At 35.4% G+C, this 27,125-nt stretch overlaps 1 protein-coding gene and 1 non-coding gene across 4 annotated transcripts in view; one reads left to right on the top strand and one right to left on the bottom strand.

Moving 5' to 3' along the window:
• Positions 1–27,125, top strand: part of CHD1 (chromodomain helicase DNA binding protein 1) — a 76,037-nt gene that overhangs the window by 23,808 nt on the left and 25,104 nt on the right. For all 3 annotated transcript variants that reach the window (XM_033179034.1, XM_033179032.1, XM_033179033.1), the window contains exons 3-23: positions 617–818; positions 1,812–1,943; positions 2,785–2,849; positions 4,427–4,576; positions 4,681–4,952; positions 6,355–6,580; positions 7,291–7,391; positions 7,627–7,805; positions 9,062–9,189; positions 10,260–10,476; positions 12,049–12,138; positions 13,115–13,305; positions 14,004–14,192; positions 17,456–17,618; positions 18,453–18,605; positions 21,043–21,114; positions 23,519–23,668; positions 24,601–24,749; positions 25,340–25,436; positions 25,548–25,643; positions 26,949–27,125. In XM_033179034.1, the coding sequence (XP_033034925.1) occupies positions 617–818; positions 1,812–1,943; positions 2,785–2,849; positions 4,427–4,576; positions 4,681–4,952; positions 6,355–6,580; positions 7,291–7,391; positions 7,627–7,805; positions 9,062–9,189; positions 10,260–10,476; positions 12,049–12,138; positions 13,115–13,305; positions 14,004–14,192; positions 17,456–17,618; positions 18,453–18,605; positions 21,043–21,114; positions 23,519–23,668; positions 24,601–24,749; positions 25,340–25,436; positions 25,548–25,643; positions 26,949–27,125 (3,199 nt within the window). The remainder of the gene's footprint in view (positions 1–616; positions 819–1,811; positions 1,944–2,784; positions 2,850–4,426; positions 4,577–4,680; positions 4,953–6,354; positions 6,581–7,290; positions 7,392–7,626; positions 7,806–9,061; positions 9,190–10,259; positions 10,477–12,048; positions 12,139–13,114; positions 13,306–14,003; positions 14,193–17,455; positions 17,619–18,452; positions 18,606–21,042; positions 21,115–23,518; positions 23,669–24,600; positions 24,750–25,339; positions 25,437–25,547; positions 25,644–26,948) is intronic.
• LOC117066178 lies at positions 16,858–16,961 on the bottom strand. Its single transcript, XR_004430176.1, has one exon. It is a non-coding gene; the product is annotated as a U6 spliceosomal RNA (small nuclear RNA).

Below are 27,125 nucleotides of genomic sequence, written 5' to 3' on the forward strand. Positions count from 1 at the left end.
CTTATTGCTACAGATCCACGAAGAACTATTAATAAATGTTTTCTCAGACAAGCAGTGTTACTGATTTTTTAAAATAAATTATATTTTATCATAGCTCAATTATATAATAATCTACATTATCCTGGAGTGATAGAGATGGAAACTTGAAAACAGGCAGAAACTACAAATAAATTTCTGCTTATTGCTGTAAGATTTATTTTTAACACATTTAATCTTTTTTTCTCACATTGCTTACTTTATAATTGCTAGAACTTTATAAAGGTAGGTATCATGGCTTCAACTCTTGACTTCTCAAAGTTTCTAACCCAGGATCTTATACTTAGTGGATTTTGCATTTTGTCTTAGAAGATTACAATCTTATTGCTTATGTTTTAGCCATAAAAATCTATAAAATATGTCATAAATCTATCAAGTATGTAATATATCACGTATAAATTATCAAGTATGGCAGCTGTTACTATAGATTAAGTCAATTTATTTTTCTATTTTGTTGGCCAAAGATAGTTGAAATATTAAGTATGAAGTGAAATTTAATGATTTGGGGCTTTCTGCTGACGTCTAAGAAAATTAAATTCCTAATGAATTTTGTTTGAAATTGTTTATTTTCAAATTATAGCCAGTCGGATGATGATTCTGGGTCAGCTTCAGGCTCTGGATCTGGTTCGAGTTCTGGAAGCAGTAGTGATGGAAGCAGTAGCCAGTCAGGTAGCAGTGACTCTGACTCCGGATCTGAATCAGGCAGTCAGTCAGAGTCTGAGTCAGACACTTCCCGAGAAAACAAAGTTCAAGCAAAACCACCGAAAGTTGATGGAGCTGAGGTAATCAATAAAATACCCAATGAAAGGTAGATTGCTTGTATTACTTTGGGAAAATTTAGAGGATTGGTTTATACCATTCTTAATCTAGCTTTTAGAGAAGACAACGTTTTAAATTAAAATTTACTTTTAGTGATCCTCACATTCATGGTGGTACACGTGTGGACTAATTGGCTTGGAATAGATGCATTTTTGAACTAGAAAACACAAAGTGTAAATCACATGCAGGCAGATAAAATGTTTTCTGCCTCTTACGCAGAAATTGAATTTCATAAATATCCATTGTGTCATAGATACAAATTTAAGACATCCTGAGGTCTACTTGTTAATCTTACTGTGTATGATATCTACTTTCAAGATCTTCAAAGGAAATACTTTATTGCTACTAGCAGAATAATTTAATGGAACTCAGATTCCTCAAAGATAATGATAGAATAGGATAAGGGGCTATTCTGTTTGAAAAAAACTACTACAAGAGATACAAAAACTTGTCTATACCTCATGGTAGTGTACAGTGTTACTCAGAGTACCTGTCTGTGATGAGATAAGATGCTTGAGGGCCAGAATATAAATCGACACATGCTTCCTTCATAGAAAAGAATGTTGCTACTGCCCCCCACCAAATCTGAACTAAAACAATGTGCCTGGTGACATCGTTGGTGTATATTCTGACTCAGCCTCTTCACCTCACACTGATAAAATAGGTAACCACACTATGAGTTGCACTAATAAAGCATATTATCACTTAGATGCTCTTAACATCAAGAGGATATTGATTAATATTGTCTGTGGAACTCAACACACCATTTTTTTATACATAACTAAACTCAGCATTTTATTTAACTATATTGCAATGATAATCATGTTACATATAGGTAAGGAAAATAGTCTATTACTTTGAGGCAGTAAAGATGGTGGTACGGTTTTTCAATAAATTAACCTTTTTTGCAGTTTTCTTGATACTTCATCGTTCACTGGTTTATATTTCTATTATAGTTTTGGAAATCTAGTCCTAGTATTCTGGCCGTTCAGAGATCTGCAATGCTCAGGAAGCAGCAGCAGCAGCAGCAGCAGCAGCAGCAACAACAACAACATCATCAAGCCTCATCTAATAGCGGATCAGAAGAGGTGCATTTTCGTCATGAGTTTTTATTTTAAAAGTGGACATGCTGCTGAATCACTTAACTAGTATTTGTGAAATTATTAAAAATAATAGGTGCTTTGAAAGAATAAGTAGGAAATACTTTAAGTGTATATATCAAGAATATTGAAATACACCTTTTGCATTATCCAATAATTCCAATTTTAGGGATTAATCCAAAATAAGCAGTGGGACATTTGTGTGCATTTGCTCATCACAGCAAAGTTAGAAATAAACTAAATGTGAACTCCGTGGGAAATAATTAAATTTGATATGCACCTACACACATATATCCATATACATGTATGAATGAAGGAATATGATACCATTAAATCATATTTGTACAAAATAATAACAGAATTCTCAACATAATATTTTTGAAGGAGTAATTTGTTTCAACAATGTAGTTTTTGTGTGTGTGCAAGCATGCATACATGTATGTTTGCACAAAAACATTCAGGAAAAATTACAACAAAAAGTAATAGTAATGGTGAAGAAAAAAGTTCAAAACTTGGCATGCCAGCACCTGGGATTTCTTGTTTTGGCTATACTAGGCAACAGTAATGGTCTCCAGAGAGGGTAGATTTTAAGGTTTTATACAAAATGCTGACACTTTGCTGTTTACTTAATTTCACTGGCTATATTAATTTGCAATAAAAATGTTACTAATTCCTTTCAGCTAGTTAATATAAATAAAACTACATTAAAAAAGGCTTCACAAGTGCTGTTATTCGTAAAGTGAATGTTAAATAGTATAGCAAGTAAAAATTTGATATGGTTACATTCTAATCATTAGTGGATGATACTGACTTTATTTTTTTTCTGCAGGATTCTTCTAGCAGTGAAGATTCCGATGACTCATCAAGTGAGATCAAAAGGAAAAAGCATAGAGAGTATGTCATTTTGTTCAACTGACTTCTTCATTTTAGAAAAATCCTAATGATTTCATATTTCTTTCTTTATGAAAATTGTTCCCAAAAGGAAAGTCTTCTAAATTCTTAGTTCATGGCATTTTATAAAGTTAATTTACACCATTACACCATTTAAAGATAAATCTTTAACATTTATCTTTTTGTGACTACCCGAGGGTATTATGCCATTTCTTTATCTCCTATAACTCCCCCTATATATTTTTAAACTTTAATGATCTCCTTAGTTGTAATATCAGAAAATCTTAATAACTTGGGAATATAGGAGTATAGGGATGACAGGATGACTAATTTGGGATGATTCTTAAAATTATGTTAATAGCTATCCTTACTATTCAGCTGCATGTGAAATTTACTTCATACTGTAGAACTCATTCTGGAAACTCACTGTATTTTCCTAAAGGTCTTGACCCAGCAAGTATTAAGAATACTTCAGAATTTCAATCCATGTTTATTTTAATGATTTGGAAACATATTCCATTTTCTTGACTTTTATTTTCCTATTTGCCTTTGATATTCTGTCTATTAGGTTGGTTACTTGCTTTTCCCAAAAGATTCAGGCATTTTTAATGTGAATACTCATATCTTTTATTAGTCTGTTCTATCTTTTATTCTGAAAGGTCAGTCATTTATCTTTGGATTTTTTTTCCTTTCTCTTTCTACAAATCTCTCTGATCCTCCTGTTAGTAGACGTATATTGGATCATCCGGTTTGTTTTTTTCCTTTATAAAAATATAAAATGGAGACTTTTTGGCATGCAAGCCCTGAAAAGATCTCAAAGTAAAAAATTTGCTTCTATCATGTTTTTATCATAAGCAGATATTATCATATATGCTTGTTTATGTAGCCTTCATCATAGTTACAATTGGTGCAAAAGATACAGAGCAATGAAACAGAAGCATAGCTGAAATAGGATATAGTGTATTTGTAAGAATTCAGTGTGCGCCTTTCATTTGAACTTCTTATGATAGCAAAATATTAACATCCATTATTTTTCTCTACATGTTGATTGTAATGAAATAGACTTAATAAACTAAAAATAATAATAAAGGTAAGGTACTCAGACTGTATGTTTGAGATGGTACTAGTGTTGCTCTCTTTTTTTTGTTTTGTTTTGTTTTTACATTTTTCTGTAAGCTTTTCTTAGTGAACGTGCACTATTTAAAAAATCAGTTTAAAAAGATGTTTTTCAGAATCACAGCCTCTAGAGAATTAAAATGGCATGGATTAGTATCTCTTTTTTGAGAGGGCAAGTAGAATAATTTTACAAGATTTTCATCTATAGTGAAAATTAAAATATTTATTTGCTGTTCATTGACGTCTAACTGATTAACAAAACTAGACTTGCGAGAGAGTCTATGAAGAATATTATCCAGAATGTTTTTATTCTATAAATGTTTCATCATTTTTAGCATAAGTAAAAGCAACAGTATTTTTGATAATAACTGGAATATAGTTTAGTTGATTTGATCATCTTTGTATTAGGGATAAAATTTGCCGTATAAGTACAAATAAAAATACTTTATAAATTTTGTCTACAGTGAAGATTGGCAAATGTCTGGGTCAGGATCTCCATCTCAGTCTGGTTCAGATTCAGAATCTGAAGAAGAGAGAGATAAAAGCAGTTGTGATGAAACAGAATCTGATTATGAGCCAAAAAACAAAGTCAAAAGCAGAAAACCTCAAAATAGGTATGGTCTCAGTTTGGTGGTGAAAATTGTGGAAGGTGTTCCTTCTTTGTTTATATAGTTTTTCAAATCTTGGTTTTTTTTTTCTTCTTCTTCTTGTTTCCTAGATCTAAGTCAAAAAATGGAAAGAAGATTCTTGGACAAAAAAAGAGACAGATTGATTCGTCTGAGGAGGAGGATGATGAAGAAGATTATGATAATGACAAAAGAAGTTCTCGTCGCCAAGCAACTGTTAATGTTAGCTATAAGGAGGATGAAGAAATGAAAACAGATTCTGATGATCTACTAGAAGTCTGTGGAGAGGACGTTCCTCAACCTGAGGAAGAGGAATTTGAAACCATAGAAAGATTTATGGATTGTCGGATTGGGAGAAAAGGAGGTAGTTTTTTAAAAACCATTTATTGTTTGCTTATTTAAATAATATTTACAAGAGTAAAGGACCGGGTGCAGTGGGTCACCCTGTAATCCCAGCACTTTGGGAGGCTGAGACGGGTGGATCAACTGATGTCAGAAGTTCTAGACCAGCCTGGCCAACATGGCAAAACCCCGTCTCTACTAAAAATACAAAAATTAGCTGGGTCAGGTCATGCGCACCTGTAGTCCCAGCTACTTGGGAAGCTGAGGCAAGGGAATTGCTTGAACCCATGAGGCTGAGGTTGCAGTGAGCTGAGATGACGCCACTGCACTCCAGCCTGGGTGACAGAGCGAAACTCCATCTCAAAAAAAAAAAAAAGAGTAAAGTGTTAAAGATGTTTCAACAGTGTTGAAAGCCAAGAGGGCGGATTTGTTGTTGTTGTTGTTTTACTTATGTTTTATAAAAGCATGCTTTGCTTAGCCTGAGTATCTTCTTAATAACCACCTGACCACGTTTTCTTTTTTTTGTTTTTTTTGTTTTTTTTTTTTTTGAGACGGAGTCTTGCTGTGTCACCCAGGCTGGAGTGTAGTGGCGCGATCTCGGCTTACTGCAACCTCCGCCTCCCGGGTTCAAGCAATTCTCCTGCCTCAGCCTCCCGATTAGCTGGGATTACAGGCATGCACCACCAAGCCCGACTAACTTTTTTGTATTTTTAGTAGACACGGGGGTTTTGCCATATTGGCCAGGCTGGTCTCGAACTCCTGACCTTGTGCTCCACCCACCTCGACCTCACAAAGTGCTGGGATTACAGGCATGAGCCACCGCACCGGCTCTTTTTTTTTTTTTTTTTTTTTGAGACGGATTCTCGCTCTGTCGCCCAGGCTGGAGTGCAGTGGCGCGATCTTGGCTCACTGCAACCTCCGCCTCCCGGGTTCATGCCGTTCTCCTGCCTCAGCCTCCCAAGTAGCTGGGACTACAGGCGCCTGCCACCACGCCTGGCTAATTTTTTGTATTTTTAGTAGAGACGGGGTTTCACTGTGTTAGCCAGGATGGTCTCCATCTCTTGCCCTCATGATCCGCCACCTGCCTTGGCCTCCCAAAGTGCTGGGATTACCAGTGTGAGCCACCGCGCTGGGCCTCCACCTGACCACATTTCATATATTGTGGATAATTATAGAATAATGCTGTGGGATCTCAGGTGGACCTCTGTCTTTTTATTTTTTCTAATTTGAAAAAAGAGGGGATTATATTAGATAATTCTGAAATTCTTAGTTTTATTTATGAGCAGTAGAATTTCCCATGTTTCTATACCCCCGATACTTTAAGAGTGTTATGTTTTTGTGTTCATATTTTTGAAATTTTGAGTTGAAATATAATCCTACAACAGAATTAATTACATGGAAGGAACTTGTGCTTTTGTTTTCAGCTACTGGTGCTACTACAACCATCTATGCAGTTGAAGCAGATGGTGACCCAAATGCAGGCTTTGAAAAAAACAAAGAACCAGGAGAGATTCAGTATTTAATTAAATGGAAAGGATGGTCCCATATCCACAACACTTGGGAGACGGAAGAAACCCTCAAGCAGCAGAATGTTAGAGGAATGAAAAAATTGGATAATTATAAGAAAAAAGATCAGGAAACAAAAAGATGGTAAGTATGCTGTATGTCATACTTTTTTTTAATAGTTCAAAGATTACTAAGCCTTTATGTTAATAAAGAATACATAGTAACATTAAATGATAGCCTAAAATAACTGTAGACTTTATAATACAGTTGGCTGTCTTTGTCCACAGCTTTTCTATCCTTGGTTTCAACCCACCATGGATTGAAAGTATTCGGAGGGAAAAAAAAAACAACAACAGTCAATAATACAAATTAAAAACAATACAATGTGACAACTATTTACACTGTAAATGTAAAATTAGGTATTTTAAGAACATCTAGAGATGATTTAAAGTATAGAGGAGGATGTGTGTGGGCTATATTGCAAGTACCATGCCATTTCATGTAAGGGACTTGAGCATCCTCAGATTCTGGTATCTGTAGAGGATCCTGAACCAATCCCCTGCAGGTACTGAGGGATGATTTTATTCCATCTCAAGGTAAAACTCCTAGGGGTGTACCTATCTAAACCTGTCCGTGATAACAGTCACATAGAGTGTCTCATACATTACAAATTACAGAATTTTAGTTAAAAACTAATGATGCCTTATTCCTGTTTCAGTTTCTTTATTACTGAAACTTGGCCCACATAGTGGCAAAATGGGAGATTCTGTGCTACAAATAGTGTTGGGGATGGGGGAGTGACAGGTTATTTATGGGAGATTTTTAAGTCTGTTCCCGGATTAATAATTTTTCAGGTTGAAAAATGCTTCTCCAGAAGATGTGGAATATTATAATTGCCAGCAAGAACTTACAGATGATCTACATAAACAGTATCAAATAGTGGAACGTATAATTGGTTAGTGATAAATGATTCTGGTTAAAAAAACTTTACCTTTTTATGCTTGAAATAATCTGAAAAAAGTCATAAATTTGCCACTTACACATCAAACACAGTAGCTTGCTCTTACTAAAACCGTATTGTAAACTAGATAGCTAAATTTTACTCGTGTAGCCTTTACTAAGAATTATGCATCTGATGATTAAATGTAAAAAAAAAAAAAAAAATAAGTAAATGCCTGATTATCTCACAGCTCATTCCAATCAAAAGTCAGCAGCTGGTTATCCTGATTATTACTGCAAATGGCAGGGCCTTCCATACTCAGAGTGCAGCTGGGAAGATGGAGCTCTCATTTCCAAAAAATTTCAAGTGTGCATTGATGAGTATTTTAGCAGGAACCAATCAAAAACCACTCCTTTTAAAGATTGCAAAGTGAGTATTGTCTAACATTTTAAATTATTAAAAATATATTTATGCATTATAAATATTTACAAGCCTAAATATAACAGTCGGATCCTGACTTCAGATAGGGAGAATATTTCTTGGTTAATTGGTCTTACAGGAAGTGAACTTCCTGCAATTATGTGTTTTTGTTTTTTAGTTTTAGTTTTATAATTTTTTATTTGAAACTTTCTCTTTTAAAAAAATTATAAATGACGTTTTGGTCAGTGTATCTTCTTAAATGTTGCACTGTCTTTTATCTTGTTGAGCATCACTATGTCAGAAAGGTAAGTTGGTTATGTTGATTGTTGGAAAGGGTTGGGAGACTAAATAGAAAAAAGCTCTTGGAAACTAGAGATATGCTCAATATTAAAGATAGTGGATATTTTCTTAGAAGGTAGAGAAAGAGGAGAGGGATATAGGAAAGTATCCAGAGCTACCTTGCACAATACTTTCTGAATCCTTGTAACTTACCGAAAGTTACTAGTGATAGTGTTGAGATCTGTATAGTACTAGATTTTCTTTTCTTATTAAAATAATTACATTCTTCATAGGGATAACTTGGAATTCAGAAATTGAATGAGAAGCTAAGCCAGTTTTATGGTTTATTTGTAGCTTAAGGCTGGAGCAATGGTTGTGAACAATTTAACATAGGTTTTGCATGTGATATACATGAGACTCATATTTTGCCGGGAACTTAATTTTCTCTATAAATTTTTTTTTTTTTTTTTTTTTTTTTTGAGACGGAGTCTCGCTCTGTCACCCAGGCTGGAGTGCAGTGGCCGGATCTCAGCTCACTGCAAGCTCCGCCTCCCAGGTTCACGCCATTCTCCTGCCTTAGCCTCCTGGGTAGCTGGGACTACAGGCGCCGCCATCTCGCCCGGCTAGTTTTTTTTTGTAGTTTTTAGTAGAGACGGGGTTTCACCGTGTTAGCCAGGATGGTCTCGATCTCCTGACCTCGTGATCCGCCCGTCTCAGCCTCCCAAAGTGCTGGGATTACAGGCTTGAGCCACCGCGCCCGGCCTAAATTTTTCTTTAAAAAAGAAGGCAAAATATTTCACTTTTCATTTTTGTTATAGTAGTAGAAAACAGTATTGACTGAATCCTCAGATACATTTTGAGTAATGGAATCTCTGAGCTTGATGATTAGAGATGAAATTTAAGAATTTATGGTAAAGCTGAGGCTTTCATCTTTTAGTATAATTTCTTATATTTAATAATTCTACATAATTTTATTTCTGCTGAAGGTATTAAAACAAAGGCCAAGATTTGTAGCCCTGAAGAAGCAGCCATCCTATATTGGAGGACATGAGGGCTTAGAATTAAGAGATTATCAACTGAATGGTTTAAATTGGCTTGCTCATTCTTGGTGCAAGTAAGTGTATTTTGAATCATCTCTTTAATTTGACAGAGTAAGAATTTTACCAATACAGGAATCAGAAAAGATTTCCATTTATATAAAGGATAAGACTCTTTGGCAGTTGATATGCTACTCTTTGTATTTCCTAGTTTATATAAACAATATTACATACTAGGAAGAAAATCCAGTGGAGTTTGAGTTTAACTTGATTGTTGCCTTTTTAAAATACGTTTTTATTCTGTTTAAAAATCAAAATGCATATCCATTCTCATCCCATGCTGTTCCTGGAATATTCTCTTTTTCCTAGTTATTTTAATATCCATTTAATCTTCTACGTTTTTTTTCTGTCCTCTGTGGCCCCTATTCTACTTTTTGACTCTGGGTTGCAATTTAGCTGTAGGTTTTTTTTTTAATCTATGTTCTTCCTATATGCTTTTTACTTATTTAATAATATATCTGCACTCTACTACTAGTAGATGAATTGCATTATTGTCTTTATAATTGATTAAACATATACTATTACATCTTTTTTTTTTTTTTTTTTTTTTTTTGAGACGGAAGCTCGCTCTGCCGCCCAGACTGGAGTGCTGTGGCCGGATCTCAGCTCACTGCAAGCTCTGCCTCCCAGGCTCACGCCATTCTCCTGCCTCAGCCTCCCGAGTAGCTAGGACTACAGGCGCCCGCCACCTCGCCGGGCTAATTTTTTTGTATTTTTTAGTAGAGACGGGGTTTCACCGTGTCAGCCAGGATGGTCTCGATCTCCTGACCTCGTGATCCGCCTGTCTCGGCCTCCCAAAGTGCTGGGATTACAGGCTTGAGCCACCGCGCCCGGCCAATACTATTAATCTTTAAGCCTCTTCTGGCCTAAAGTGGTCATCTCCTTTTACTTTCCTTACAACATTAGTGATTGAGTAGCCAAATACCTTTACATTTATTATTTGTAGTTAATAAAAGTGGTATATTCTGTATAATACCTATCAGATTAATTTTATTTAACTTCATATAAACATATACACATGATGTAAAAAGGTTTCTTTGTATATTTGAATATTTTCTTTCATGCTAATTTTTTTTTAACTTTGTAGAGGAAATAGTTGCATACTCGCTGATGAAATGGGCCTTGGAAAAACAATACAGACGATCTCATTTCTGAATTATTTGTTCCATGAACATCAATTATATGGACCTTTTCTATTGGTAGTACCGCTCTCCACTCTTACTTCCTGGCAAAGGGAAATTCAGACATGGGCTTCTCAAATGAATGCTGTGGTTTATTTAGGTGACATTAACAGCAGAAACATGGTAAGTTGTTTACCTGTAAATGTAGAAATCAAAATGTACTTGTCTTTGGGATCGAGCATTTTTGTTGTTGTTGTTGTTTTGAGATGGGGTTTCACTCTGTCTCCCAGGCTGGAGTGCAGTGGTATGATCTTGGCTCATTGCAACTGGGACCACAGGAGCACACTACCACACTCAGCTGATTTTGTATATTTTTTAGTGGAGACAGGGTTTTGCTGTGTTGCGCAGTCTGGTCTTGAACTCCTGAGCTCAAGTGATCTGCCTCCCTTGGCCTCCCAAAGTGCTGGGATTACAGGCATGAGCCATCGTTCTTGGCCTAACAAGGATGAAGGGTTTTGTTTTGCTTTGGTCTTTATAAAAATCTTTGTTTCTGGCATAGAACTTGCCACAAATAAGTTCTCCGTACATGTTTAATTGACTATAACAAAGCCAATTTTGGTTTAGTGTTACTTCATATATATATTTGACTGATTTGTGTGTGTGTGTGTGTTGTTTTTTTTTTCTTTTTTTTTTCTTGTCACTCTGTCATCCAGGCTGCAGTACAGTGGTGCGATCTCGGCTCATTGCGACCTCTGCCTCCCAGGTTCAAGTGATACTCCTGCCTCAGCCTTCCAAGTAGCTGGCATTACAAGTGCCTGCCACCACACCCGGCTAATTTTTGTATTTTTAGTAGAGATGGGGTTTCACTACGTTGCCCAGGCTGGTCTCAGAGTCCTGACCTCAAGTGATCCACCCACCTTGGCCTCCCAAAGTGCTGGGATTTACAGGCGTGAGCCACCATGCCCCCCTATTTTATATTTTTAATGGAAAATTTCAAATATACATGGGAACAGACAGAAGAATGTAATAAACCCTCATGTTCTCATCTTCAGTTTCACAAATTTACTGATAGTTTTGTTTTATCTATACCTCTTCACACTACTTTCCTAGTTACTGTGAAGCAAACCCCAGACATCATATTTCATCCATAAACATTACATTATTAAATGAATTAATCACTAATGTTTTCTTAAATAAGACCTTTTCTTTTGTGAAAGATGTGTTTACTTTAAAATTGTGTTTACTTCATTTTTTAACAAATGCTGTGGTATTTATGCTTTATTTATAAGATTTACGTAGCATTTTGGACTATATAAAGAATAACTCTGGCCGGGCGCGCTGGCTCATGCCTATAATCCTGGCACTTTGGGAGGCCAAGGTGGGTGTATCATCTGAGGTCGGGAATTCAAGACCAGCCTGACCAACATGGAGAAACCCCGTCTCTACTAAAAATACAAAATTAGCTGGGTGTGGTGGTGCATTCCTGTAATCCTAGCTACTCGGGAGGCTGAGGCAGTAGAATCGCTTGAACCCGGGAGGCAGAGATTGTGGTGAGCCAAGATCATGCCATTACACTCCAGCCTGGGCAACAAGAGCAAAACTCTGTCTCAAAAAAACCACAAAAACTCTTTTATTACATAAACATATATTAATAGTCATTTACATATTTGAATGGATTTTAATTTTTAGATATGTAAGTAAAAGTATAATTTGCTTGATGTTTGTCTTAAAATTGTCCTTCAAATTTCTTGATAGATAAGAACTCATGAATGGACACATCATCAGACCAAACGGTTAAAATTTAATATACTGTTAACAACTTATGAAATTTTATTAAAGGATAAGGTAGGTATTTATTTCTCACATGTTTTTGTCTCTTGTATATCAGTTTTTTCTTTATCATATGCTGTGGCCAAGATGAGAGAATAGCCTAAATCGTGAGTCAGCGAACTGTAGCCTGTGGTCTTATTTTTTTAATGGTACTTGAACTAAGAGTGGTTTTTACCTTTTTGAAAGGTTACATTTAAAGGGTCGTAGAAAGAATATGTAACAGAGACCATATATTTATCTGCAAAGTCTGAAATATTTACTATCTGGCTCTTTTTAGAAAAAACTTACCAACTCTAATGAAACTAGTTTGTTATAGTGTGTATTGATTTGTAAGCTCTTTAAAGAAGAGGAAGATAACTAATAGGATTAAGCTACCGCTGTGTGAAGCAATGAAGGCTTTATGGATACTGCCTTATTTAATTCCTCCATCTACTTTATATTCGCTTTCTCTACTTTATGGAAAAGAAAACAGGATTCAAGAATGTCTCAAAGAATTTAATGAACTTGCCTATGGTAACACAGCTCTTAAGTAGTGGAATCAGGCTTGCTGTAACTCGGAGACCTAAGTTTAAGAGAGTTCTACAGTTCATAAAAGTTGTACAAAGAATTGTACCTACACTTGGAATAAGACACTGTTCTGAATTTGTCTTAGTTTTTTTTCATATTGACGTTAATAGAGGCTTCTATTGGGCTTAGGCTAAAAATCTTTTGTAAAAATTTTCAATGACACTGCTAATTTTTCTCTGTTATCAGTTTATAAGCTAATAAAAACTTTAGCTTGATATTACATTCTAGTGGTTAAATTTGTCATAGAAGGAATATGTGCTGAGTTACTTGTGTATTGTAATCTTGAAATTACAATTTTTTATTTGAAAATTAAACAAAGCGTGTTTTTAATTTTTGTTTCGTTTTAATAATTGAGTTCAGATTTAATGGTAAGGCTAAATCTGAATTCCATTTTTATCTCAAAATATTGTTTTTCTATTTTAAGGCATTCCTTGGAGGTCTAAATTGGGCATTTATAGGTGTTGATGAAGCACACCGATTAAAGAATGATGACTCCCTTCTGTATAAAACTTTAATAGATTTTAAATCCAATCATCGTCTCCTTATCACTGGAACTCCTCTACAGAATTCCCTCAAAGAGCTCTGGTCTTTGCTACATTTCATTATGCCAGAAAAGTAAGACAAATTTACAATTTTAGTCATAGTTTTGTGTGGTTATGTTTAGTGGGAAGAAACCCAGGTAATAAGGTCAGTAAGAGTTTTTATTGCCCTAAAAGATTAGATCACAGATAACTAAGAATTTTTAAAAAAGGAAAATGAGGTCAGGTAGTTTGTAATACTATTTCAATTTTTCAATTTTGTTAGTAAACTTAAGCCATGTGTTATAAATCACAACAGTTGATTTTGCACATGTTCAAAATATACCTTGCTTGAAAAACTAACACAGTAACATTCTTTGTATTTAATAGTAGGAGTAACAACAATGAGGTGCTGGCAATCCTTTTTTCTAAATGAGGAAAACTAGACTAGACAAGGCTAAATAAGTTCCCTAAGGTCACTACTTGTTCTCTTTCAGTAGGTCCAGAACTTTAAAAGTATATTTTTTGAGAAATATTTTAGTGATAATTACTCCCATACCTCAAAATACTTCATATTCACTTGGTTCAAGAATCATAACTTATAAAACAACTAATTATATTTCATCATGCATCTTCTTGGGAGAGAGATTTTTAGAAGTAAATAAGTTTTTAGCTAATTTTTTATTCTAAAAATCTGTAGTGTTTTGTTTATAAATGACTCCCTTGAAAAAAAAAAAAAACTCATATGCAGTTTGACTTTTTCTAGTGATTGTTCCAATTTCTTAAATTTTAAAGGTTTTCTTCCTGGGAAGATTTTGAAGAAGAACATGGCAAAGGGAGAGAATATGGTTATGCAAGCCTTCACAAGGAGCTTGAGCCATTTCTGTTACGCCGAGTTAAGAAAGATGTGGAAAAATCTCTTCCTGCCAAGGTTGAGCAGATTTTAAGAATGGAAATGAGTGCTTTACAGAAACAATATTACAAGTAAGCTGTACACAGAGCATATGTTCTGAACTTTTAATTCTGAATACCTTCCATGTGTGTGTCCTGCTCTTGGTGCCCCCACCTTCTCTACAATAGTGTCAGAGCAGTTGCAATTCTTGAGTTTTAGAGTAAGTTTATTCTGTGTCGTTAGGAGGCAAAAGGAGATTTAATGACATGTCCAAAATGATGAGTAACAAGGCTAATTCATCTTCTAACACATAATTAATTGCTTTCCTGTATATCATACTGTTACATTATAAAAAGTTTAAGTGTTAGGATTTCCACGATATGAAGGTATTATTTGATTATGACAGTTAACAGATAGAGGCCAAAAAAAGAAACTTAGAACAAAATTTTAGGCCCTGCTGCTTTTTGAAGAGTATTAACAGATCATAGCTGGTATAAATTTTGTATGTCAAGATCTATACAGTAGGACTTCTCAAAGAGTCAGAAAGGAAAATCTGTTCTAATATCTATTTAAACATTTAATTGCATAGAAGGAAATAAATTGCTACATGCATTTGGAGTTTCAGAAACATTTATATTTTATGGTAAATCTCTAGGTGCCACACATTTGAAAGAATATACTTATTGCGTAATTATTTTTGTTATGGAAAATTTCAGACATGTACAAAAATAGGTTAATTTAATGAACTCTTATACCCATGACTCAGCTTTACTTTTTTTGTTTGTTTTTTTTTTGGATGGAGTCTCCCTCTGTACTCCAGGCTGGAGTATAGTGGCACGATCTTGGCTCACTGCAACCTCCGCCTTCTGGTTTCAAATGATTCTGGTGCCTCAGCCTCCCGAGCGGCTGGGTTTACAGGTGTGCCCCACAATGCCGTGCTAATTTTTTTATTTTTAGTAGAGACAGGGTTTTGTCATGTTGGCCAGGCTGGTCTTGAACTCCTAGCCTCAAGCTATCCACCTGCCTCAGCCTTCCAAAGTACTGGGATTACAGGTGTGAGCCTCTGTGCCCAGTCCCAGCTTCACTTTCCTCTCAAGCCAGTCTTTTTATGTATCTCTGGTCATCCCCATTTCCCTCAGTGACTATCCTTTTGAAGCAGATCATACATTTTTCCATAAATATTTTTCTATGTATTTCTAATAATTGATTTTTAAAAATACTAGTATCACCTGGGCACGGTGGCTCATGCCTGTAATTCCAGCACTTTGGGGAGGCTGAGGGGGACAGATCACTTGAGCCTCAACAGTTTGAGACCAGCCAGGGCAACATGGCAAAACCCTGTCTCTACCCAGGATACAAAAACAGCCAGGAGTGGTGGTGGGTGCATGTGGTCCCAGCTACTTGGGAGGCTGAGGTGGGAGGATCGCTTGAGCCCATGAGGCAGAGGTTGCAGTGAACCGAGGTCATGCCACTGCACTCCAGCCTGGGTGACAGTGAGACCCCATCATAAATAACCCACTTTAAAATTTTCACGATTTAGGAAATTATTGCTCTCTCAACAGAATCAAGTAATTTCTTGATGCCAATATTCAGTATCTGTTTAGATTTTCTCTGTTGTCTCAAAAAATTTTTTTACGTTTACTCAAATCAGGATTGAGATAGGTTCATATATGGCAATTGATTTGTCTCTGAGTTTATCTATAGGTACTTCTTTTTTGTTAAAATGTATATGATGAGGAAAACAGTTGTTCTGTAGAATTTTTCTACAACCTAGATTTTGCATAGTACTTGCCTCTAAAATAGTTTAACAGTATCCCCTGTATTCCCTATAGATCGGTAGTTAGATCTAGGTGCTTAATAATATTCAAATTAATAATTATGATAAGAGTATATTTTGTAGTACACAATGGCGATTATCTCATTTTGTTATGGGGTTCTTTTAAAAAAAAGTAATGCATTTTGTAGAATATCTGGGAAGAAGAGTCAAAGTAGGAAGAAGATACATTCACCTGTAATTCTCTAAGTGCTAGTCATATATCATGGATGTTGAACTTAAACTCTTCAAGGTACTTTTTGGCAACTAAGGTAATAAGATACTGCCATAAATTTCTGGAAAAATTCTTAGAATTATTACCTCTAGAGAAATTAATAATAAACTTTTTCTGGATAAGAAAAAATAATTCTTTATTCTTGATTACCTCTTACGGCATTGAGCATTGTCCATGGGTTTTGTTTTGCTTTTCATTCCAGTTTGGGGAACTGCCTGTATAACTTGTGGTAAAGAATGGTAATAAAAGAGTATGTACACTAGATATTTGAGACTTTCAAGTCCCTTCAAAAACTGACCTTGTTAAAAGGAAGAAAATAAAAGGTGGAAAAGGTCGTGGTGAGAGGAAATTTTTCTTTTCTTTTTTACATTCAGCTTTTATTTTAGATGCTGGAGGTATATGTGCAGGTTTGTTACATGGGTAATATTGCATCCAGGTAGTGAGCGTGGTATGCAGTAGGTAGTTTTCAACCTATGTTCCCCTCCTTCCCCCCTCCAATAGTCCACAGTGTTACATATTTATGTCCGTGTGTTCGCAGTGTGTAACTTGCACTTGTAAGTGAGAACATGCAATGTTTGGTTTTCTGTTTCTGTGTTAATTCACTTAGAATTATGGTCTACAACTATATCCATGGACATTATTTTATTTGAAGGACATCATTTCATCCTTTTTTTCCTGTGGCCGTGTAGTATTCATGGTGTATATATACAAAAAATATGGAGTATTCGTGGATTAGCGTGTCATCCTTGTACAGGGACCATGCTAATCTCTGTATCGGTCCAGTTTTAGTATAAGTGCTGCCAAAGTGAGCACAGGAATTGTTACATATAATTAGGAGCAGTAAAATAGCACCAAGGTGTTTTCTGTAAGTTGCATATGTGTTGTGTAATTGCAATCTAGAGAAGGCAGTTGTGGCTACAACCAGGTGTCCTCAGGTTTCTTTTAGGTCCGTGCAGAAGATTCCATTTCATTAGATGTCTAATGCAGCGAAAGTTGTCAGAAGATTAAGATAAGTAATGCAGGCGACCATCTTTTTAGCAAATTTGAGGGGAAAAGGATTAATATACTGTAATAATTATGTTACATTAGCCTGTTCTGTGTGTAGCTAATGGTTCGGAAAACATGTTGTGTTCTCATGAGTATTATGAAAGAGGTTTGGTCCATTGTATATCCAGTTGTGAATTTCATAATGGTACAGTTTTACTTTGGTACTACATTTTGCTTTTTTTTTTTTTTTTTTAATGCTTTTAGAATTTATCCTGGTAATTGTTCTGCTAAATGTCATTTTCATAATTTTTTTTTTAAAGATGGATTTTAACTAGGAATTACAAAGCCCTCAGCAAAGGTTCCAAGGGCAGTACCTCAGGCTTTTTGAACATTATGATGGAACTAAAGAAATGTTGTAACCATTGCTACCTCATTAAACCACCAGATAATAATGAATTCTATAATAAACAGGAGGCCTTACAAGTAAGAATTTTTAAATGTTGTTACTTTATGATAAAGTTCTAGAAATGTTGATTTCACTTACAATTGAAAATAGCTCAGTGCTTTAATATATTGGTTAAAATTTCTCTTTAGTTAATGGTGCCTTTATATAATGGTCTGTTATTAATCTTTGTAGAAAAGATTTTAAAATTCTAATTTATCTAATTATTTTGATGAATTTTCTAAAAATATGTCTCTCAAATCATGGACTATAATGACTTATCCAGCAAAAAAACCCACAGTTGTGTTCATAATTATGAAAAAAATCATTAATAGTAATTGTGCTGCATTAGTGATTTGGTAGATGGTAGTCTAAAGGACATCTTGACCTCACATCTTAACCCTTCCTGGTACTTCTGGAAGATAAGTTAGAAGTGTGAAGGCACAACTGCAGTCCAGCCACCGTAGTGCCTTGAAGGGCTGGGATCAGCATCTAGAATTAATACATTAGAATGCATTTGCTTACTCCTTTTAAACCTTTGGTTGCTTAGTTACTGCTGCTTCCAATGTAATTGTTCTTCAGCTAAGATTTTTGGAGAAACACTGTGGTGTAGTAACTAGCAAACAGAGTGAACAGTACTTTTTTCCTCCCTGACAATACAACAAAAACCTAGGTGTGATATGGCAAGGAATATTTTAGCTTAAGTCATAGTGAAATGGTAAAGGTCTTAGAAAAGTTTGAAAAGTGAAACAAGTTGTTTTCTAACATGAAAATTAAAAATCTCAATTTAAAAGAATTCAAGCAATTGAAGTGTTATGTAGACAACTTATTTACATCTTTTAACATATAACGACTTGAATTTATTGTTTCTGTAGCACTTAATTCGTAGTAGCGGAAAATTGATTCTTCTTGACAAGCTATTAATTCGCCTAAGAGAACGAGGCAATCGAGTTCTTATTTTTTCGCAAATGGTGCGGATGTTAGATATACTTGCAGAATATTTGAAATATCGTCAATTCCCCTTTCAAGTAAGCATTTAATTGTATTTGTTGTTTTAAATTTTATCTAATTCCTGTGCATATTTTACAGTATTTCCTTTGAAATTATTTTATAAGTGTTTAGGTTTTTATATAAACTGCACTCTTTCTTTAAAAAGATATATCTGCTTTAAAAAACGATTGTCATTCCGTTTTTTCTTCTTGACTTTACGTATTGCAACAAAACAATTTTTCTTCCTTTCCTCTAATTTTTATTTTCTTTTAATTCTGCCTTTTTCTTCTGTGCTTGCTTTAGATTTTAAAAACTGAACTAAGAGTTTTCTTCATTGGATAGATCTAAAAGCAGGGGAGCCTTTAGTCTTTCATCTGAATGAGGAAAACAGCCAGCAGCCTCTGAATGTGAATGCTGCCAAGATTCTGATGATTGGTGTGCTCACTGTTATCTGACACAGTGTTTGCTGAGTAAAACTAGACAACTTTAGAGAAGAAACTAAAGACCAAAATTCCCTTCCATCTATTCAAAATTTATGTTGAAGTTCATTCAGTATAACTAAAGCTAATATTATTGATGAGTGTTTAAAGTCAGGTGCTATTTTCAGTACTTTACATCTAATTTTTTAATTCTTGAAGCAATTTTATGAACAGTGCTAGGAACATAGCAGACATTATGTAGATACAGCTAGCAAATGGTTTATATTTAGTGCAGATGGTAAAATAGCAGTGAAATTATAATAATGGGACTCAACACACAATCCCTGCTTTGTCAGAGCTTATAATCTTTTACAGGAGACAGACATCAAGCAGGTGATTGCAAATAAATTTAACATTACAATTCTGGTAAGTGTTGTGAAGAAGGACAGGTATTTGGTGATATGAATATCATTGAGAAATAATTACAATCATTTAGGGGAAAACGTAGAAGAGTACCATTAGTTGAAGGTTTTGAAAACATTTTTACTGATACGTAATTCCCATATCATACAATTTACTCATTTAAAGTATACAATTCAGTGGTTTTTACTATGTTCACAGATACGTGTAATTGTCAGACAGGTGGTTTTAGAACATTTTCATCAGAAAGCAACCTGTACCCTTTAGCTATTCCTCCTGTCCTTCCATTTGCGTTCTTCTCCTGCCCTGTGTTGATTTGTTTTTAAACAAATTATTGTGTACCTGGTCAAACAAAAAATTAGTTTGACTAATTTTGAGTGTTTATAAGCACCACTTCTTTGCCGCTAATGCCTTCTCGTTCCTAGGTCACTTCCTGGAGAGAATCATTTTTAATTTTATTTGGTTTAGGTCATGCCACAGTAATGAGATGCCACTATTCTTAGAATTTGTACTAATTTGTATTTTAGTGGAAAAGAAACATTATTTTAACTTTTTAAAACTTTAATAGACATCTGTTTTCTTACTTTGTGTAGGTGATAATTAAGAGCATTTCACTTAAACCACTTAGAATACATCATTTAAAATGTATATATTTTTCTTCTCAGAGCTAAAATTCATACAGTAACAAAGCAAAGGTAGGCATATGGCTTCCCAAACTAGTAAGTTTAATACATCGGTTAAATGCATGGGTCATAGTAGACAGTTATTTCTAGTCTGTAACCAGTTAATAATTACAAAATCATTGCCGTTTATAAAGTGAAATAGTAGCTAATGTTTAATAAGCATTCAGTATGTGTAGGCACTGTGCTACGTGTTTCCCTGTGTCCTCTCACTGAGTTCTCTATAGTTTATGAAGGAGGGACTACTATTATGTCTGTTTTACTTAAAGCAGAACTGACATGGAGAAAAAGTTTGTGTAGAAAAGTCAAATAACTTGCTCAAGATACCCAGTGAATAAAATACTCATTTGCAGGATGTTGACTAGAGCCCATGATGCTTCACATCAATAATTTTCGAGTTTTAGTGTGCATAAGAATTAATTGGATGGCCTTTGCTAAACCCCTTCAGTAGGTCTGGGGTAGGACTCAATAATTTGCCTATCTATGTTCTCAGATGACACTAATGCTGTTCTAGTAACCACACTGTACTTAATCAGTGTTTTTAAAACGAATTGTAACCTGTTAATGGATCTGTGAATCAGTTTAATGGGTTTCACCAACATTTTGAAAGTAAAATGATAAAACATGATGTAACACAGTATGTCATATCATGATATGAAACTTGTTTCAGGTGTTTGTAAACAGCTGTGTACTCAATCACATACCTTTAGAATGGGACTGAGGCAGAATAGTATGACAGCCTATGCTGTATTTACTCTTGAGGGTGCAGTCTTAGTGATTTGGAGCACAGGCCAAAGATGGAATGCCTGAGCATTATTTTACCATCTAGTAGGTACCTTCTATTATCGTTTTAGCAAGACATGCTTCACATTTCTACTTAATTTTATAATTGATTTTAATTGCTTTGTAACATTCCGATTCTGTTATATGCAGTATTTTAATGTGTTTTATTCTAGAGATTAGATGGATCAATAAAAGGAGAACTGAGGAAACAAGCTCTGGATCATTTTAATGCTGAGGGATCAGAGGTATGTATTAATGCTTTTTAAATTATAAATAATTTTGATTTAGTATCAGTATATTACATTATTATATTCAGACATCTTTAATCTTCATATCTAGTTTGATAAAAAAGTAGTAGTGTTAGCCACCTTTGATCAGCAAACGAGGTTTTAAAGTCACTATTCTAGTTTAAACCTAAGAATTGCACTCTTTGAGACAGAGTCTAGCTCTGTTGCTCAGGCTAGAGTGCAGTGGCAAGATCTCAGCTCACTGCAACCTCTGCCTCTTGGGTTCAAGCTATTCTCCTGCTTCAGCCTCACAAGTTGCTGAGATTACAGGCGCATACCACCGTGCCTGGCTAGTTTTTGTAGTTTTAGTAGAGATGGGGCTTCACCATGTTGGCTAGGCTGGTCTTAAACTCCTGGCCTCAGGTGATTCGCCTGCCTCGGCCTCCCAAAGCGCTAGGATTGCAGGTGTGAGCCACTGTGCCCAGCCAAGAATTTTACCCTTTATTATCAATACTGTTTCAACATGGAACAGTTACTTTAATTTGCTTCAAAATAAATTAGCCAGATTGGGCATGGTAGCTCACACCTGTAATCCCAGCACTTTGGGAGGCCAATGCAAGAGAATCACTTCAGGCCAGGAGTTTGAGAGCACCCTGGGAAACAGACTGCTGTCTGTACCAAAAAAAAAAAAAGAAAAAAGGTAAAAAAATAAACTGGGCATGGTGGCACTCCCTTATAGTCCCAGTTACTTGGGAGGCTGAGTTGAGTGGATCACTTAGCTCAGGAGTTTGAAGCTGCGGTGAGCTATGATCATGCCACTAGACTCTAGCTCAGGCAATAGAGGTGAGACTCTGTCTCAAAAAAAGTAAAGACAAGACCCCAAAACAGCAAATTATCCCACTTTGCTTTTAAAATTTTTTTTGTTTTCCATAGATTTTTGGGAAACAGATGATATTTGGTTAAATGAGTAAGTTCTGTAGTGGTGGTTTGTGAGATTTTGGTGCACCCTTCACCAGTATACACTGAACCAAATTTATAGTCTTTTATCGCTCACCCCCTCCTACCCTTTCCCTCTGAGTCCCCAAAGTCCTTTGTATCATTCTTATTACTTTGCATCCTCATAGCTTAGTTCCCTCTTATGAGTGAGAACATACAATGTTTTGTTTTCCATTCCTGAGTTACTTCACTCAGAGTAGTAGTCTCCAGGCTGGGCATGGTGGGTTACACTTGTAATCCCAGCACTTTGGGAGGCTGAAGCAGGTCGATCACTTGCAGTCAGGAGTTCGAGACCAGCCTGGCCAATATGGTGAAACCCATCTCTACTAAAAATACAAAAATTAGCTGGGTATGATAGTGCATGCCTGTAATCCCAGCTACTTGGGAGGCTGAGGCGGGAGGATTGCTTGAACCTGGGAGGCGGATGTTACAGTGAGCCAAAATAAAAAGAGTCATCTTTAATCTTTAATTAAAGACTGAGACTGAGACTCCATCTCAGAAAAAAAAAAAAACGAATATAGTCTCCAATCCCATCCAGGTTGCTGCAAATGCCATTGTTTCATTCCTCTTTATGTCTGAGTAGTATTCCATTGTATATGTATACCACAGTTTATCTTCTTGTTGATTGATGGGCATTTGGGCTGGTTCCACATTGTTGCAATTGCAAATTATGCTGCTTTAATCATGTATATACAAGTATCTTTTTCATGTAATGACTTTTTTCTTCTGGGCAGATACTCAGTAGTGGGATTACTGGATCAAATGGTAGTTCTACTTTTAGTTCCTTGAAGGAATTTCCACACTATTTTCCATAGAGTTCTTTTTTTTTTGGTATGTGCCTTTTATTTTTTAAGGAAATAAAATTTACAGTTTGAGTTGAAACATCATTCCTGGCCGGGCGCAGTGGCTCAAGCCTGTAATCCCAGCACTTTGGGAGGCCGAGACGGGTGGATCACGAGGTCAGGAGATCGAGACCATCCTGGCTGACACGGTGAAACCTCGTCTCTACTAAAAAAATACAAAAACTAGCCAGGCGAGGTGGCGGGCGCCTGTAGTCCCAGCTACTCGGGAGGCTGAGGCAGGAGAATGGCGTAAATCCGGGAGGCAGAGCTTGCAGTGAGCTGAGATCCGGCCACTGCACTCCAGCCTGGGCGACAGAGCGAGACTCCGCCTCAAAAAAAAAAAAAAAGAAACATCATTCCTTTCCTATTCCATTTTCTTTTTTTTTTTCAACAGAAGTAAATACTTTATTGAATTTGGTATTACTAACATGTATACTTGATTTTGGAGTCTTTTTGTTGGTTGGTCTTGCTAGATGTTTATGTATTAGTTTTAAAAACTGCCTTTTTGTTTAATTAGTAACATGCTATTTAAGTTCAGAAAATTAATTGAAAAATTTTCATTTTGATTATTCAATTTCTTACAGGATTTTTGCTTTTTGCTGTCTACAAGAGCTGGAGGTCTAGGGATTAATTTAGCCTCTGCCGACACTGTTGTTATATTTGATTCCGATTGGAATCCACAGAATGATCTTCAGGCACAGGCTAGAGCCCATCGAATTGGGCAAAAGAAACAGGTATTTTTAATTTTAATTTGTATTATGTTGCTGTTTTAGAATTCTTTTTTTGGCGGGGAATGGTTTCAGTGTATCTTCTAGAGGGTAAGATCACTGCGACAATCATATACTACTATTTAACAGGATGCTGAGGAACTTGGTTTACCAAAATCACCTGGAGAATATGACAGAATTGAGATAACTATGCATAAATAGGATCATGTATGCTGTTTTTATCCTGTATTCTAGTCATAACTATAAAATGCAGTGTTTTTCATTTTATAATAAAAAAAATCTACCTGCTTATTTTAACTTGAAAGAGTTTGAGTAGCATATGCTGCCTTTCTGTTAGTGTATATTTTGTCCGTGTGCTTCCAAGATTCTCCACATATAATATGTGACCCCATTTTTATAATTGTAACAAAATACCCTTAAATGTGGTACTGAACCTTTACCTAGAGAATTTACCTAGGGAAAATTTACTACACCAGTTTTTTTCAATTTTGGAGAGTTTGTTTTATGGTGGGCTTCTTATTAATTAACTTGGGGAGTGGTTCATAGAATTTTGCATTATATAGAGTGATGAAACATTAGAATCAAGGCAACGAGTATAATAAGGCTGTCAGAAGTTTATGTGCTTCCCCCCCATTTTCCCCAGCTAAATCATAACTTAAAAATTACTGTCTTTCCTTAAAAAAAAAAAAAAAAATAAGCAACTGCAATCTCCTTGCCAAAATGTTAAGAAGGAAGGAAGGATATATTTCAAAATAGTTTCTTAAGTTGAGGAACTCTAGCTTTAAACATGTTTTTTGAATTTTCGTTTTGCTTTTAACCAGTGAAAACTTCATGTAGTGTAGAATGAGCTTCAATTTGTGTGCCAATGTTTAGGCACTTGAAGTTAGCAAAACAAATCTTTTATGCTGCAATTTGTTTCCTCGTGTGTGTTTTTACAGGTGAATATTTATCGTCTGGTTACAAAGGGATCAGTTGAAGAAGATATTCTTGAAAGGGCCAAAAAGAAGATGGTTTTAGATCATCTTGTAATTCAAAGAATGGACACAACTGGGAAGACAGTATTACATACAGGTTCTGCCCCATCAAGGTGGTTACTTTATTATTTAAAAAATGTCATTTTAGAGTCAGGAAACTCATTTTTTTATATGTTACATCACTATAGATCATTGAGGAAATGTATTCAGTGTTGTACTTTTTATATTTTGGAAGACTTTTGACTAATTTCTAGTTAGAAGACATACTTCAATACCTGGTTTCATCACTATAGATTTGTAATTTTAGGGGTAATCTCTTTAACTTCTGCGCTTCAAGTTCCTTATTTTAAAGTAAATATACTGCCCTAGACAACATGGTGAAACCCCACCTCTGCAAAAAATAAAAATCTTAGCTGGGCATGGTGACACATGACTGTAGTCCCAGCTACTCAGGAGGCTGAGGCAGAAGGATCAGTTGAGCCTGGTAGGCGGAGGTTGCAATGAGCTAAGATTGTGCCAGTGTACTTCAGCCTGGGTGATAGAGTGAGACACTGTCTCAAAAAAAAGGATACTAATACTTGATTCATCTAACTTCCTCATGTAACTTTTGTAAAGGTGAAAATGTCAGTAATTAATAAAAGTGCTGTGTAAATGTTATATTTTTAACTGTTAATGTTAAGCATTTTTGTTTTTCCTCTTTTAGTTCTACTCCTTTCAATAAAGAAGAGTTATCAGCCATTTTAAAGTTTGGTGCTGAGGAACTTTTTAAGGAACCTGAAGGAGAAGAACAAGAGCCCCAGGTAAAAAAATAAACAAACAAAACAACAAACCCACTTCAGAATATGTGTCATCTGTTTGGTAGGATGAAAGGATTCTTCAAGTATATTTAAATATTGTTTTTCTAATTATAGGAAATGGATATAGATGAAATCTTGAAGAGAGCGGAAACTCATGAAAATGAACCAGGTCCTTTAACTGTAGGAGACGAGTTGCTTTCCCAGTTCAAGGTAGATTTAAACAAAATTTTCCTTATAATTACATAAATTGAGAGGAATTGAGTTATTGTCATTTAGTGGTTTGTTAATCTTTCTTTAAGCATAATCAGGAAGATTGCTGTGTTGTATAAAAACTACTCTCCCTTGTTCAGACAAACCAGTAGCAAACTGATTTGAAAGAGACCAGATCCATTTATGAAGTTATATGTTGTTGGGTGGAAAGAGCTGTTGTTTGCTAATTAGCAACTAGAATAGTGCTTGGCAGATAGCATGTTCTTAAATACTTGAGTAAATAAATGAATCAGTGTGATCTCTTACTTGGATTTCCATGACTGAAAGCTTTCGGCTGATTTTTTTTAAAGCAGTTTCTGACATTAACTTATCACAAATAAGAAAACTCAAGTAAATCAGTCAAAGTAAGCAATAAGCTACTATATATTGATACTTAATATCCCTGGTTTTTTGAGGGCCAATGAGTTGAAAGGAGTCCTAAAACAACATAAGTCAGCTGACCTTATGGAGTAAGTTAAGTGCCATTTGTTTAAAGAAACAAGTTTCTCTACATCTTAGCTATTTTCTATGAACTGCAGTTTTTAAGGGTCAATTCATTTCATGTGTTCATTTGACAAGTATTTATAGAACATCTGCAGTGTACCCCACACAGTGAATAAAAAACTTTTGTAATTTTAATATCACCCTGGCTACTATGTGGATGATTGACTGTAGTGAGACAAGAGCTATAGCAGGGAGATAAGATAGAAGACTGTTGAGTAATCCTGATTAAGAGGTGGTTTCTGGGATTACAGGCGTGAGCCACTTCGCCCGGCTGTGATAGTTAGCCTTAATGGGTGCTTTCTGTATACCAGACCTTGCATAGTACCTTAAATGTGCTATCTTATATAATCCTCCCAGAAGGTAGTGTGCTCTCAGAGAGCTCTATGTCTCTGCCAATAGCTCTTTGCTGCCAGTAGCTCTTTAGGTTGTGTTTTTGTGATCATAAAAATGATATTAGATTGTTCTACAATACTTGATACATGGACTGGTCTGAGAATTTCTGCAGATTATTTAGCATGTTAATAGTATAAATTACTTTTTTTATTGTTCTGTTAACTGCTTTTAGTTCTGAGATGCTACTAATTTTGTTGAGCAGTAGGGCAAAAGAAAATCTTTCCTAGAGTGAAGTTATTTTTGGTTTAGTCCACAGTCATATTCATTATCCTAAGGATATTTAGGCATGTCAGTTTCTTCCCTTTAAAAAAAAAAATTAGGGATCAATTTTTCTATAACAGTTACTCGTAAAATTCTGATATTTATCAGGTTGCCAACTTCTCAAATATGGATGAGGATGACATTGAGTTGGAACCTGAAAGAAATTCAAAGAATTGGGAGGAAATTATTCCAGAAGATCAGAGAAGACGATTAGAAGAAGAAGAAAGACAAAAGGAACTTGAAGAAATTTATATGCTCCCAAGAATGAGAAATTGTGCAAAACAG

Source organism: Trachypithecus francoisi, unplaced genomic scaffold (assembly GCF_009764315.1).
Source record: "Trachypithecus francoisi isolate TF-2019V2 unplaced genomic scaffold, Tfra_2.0 Lachesis_group2, whole genome shotgun sequence".
Classification (NCBI taxonomy): Eukaryota; Metazoa; Chordata; class Mammalia; order Primates; family Cercopithecidae; genus Trachypithecus; species Trachypithecus francoisi.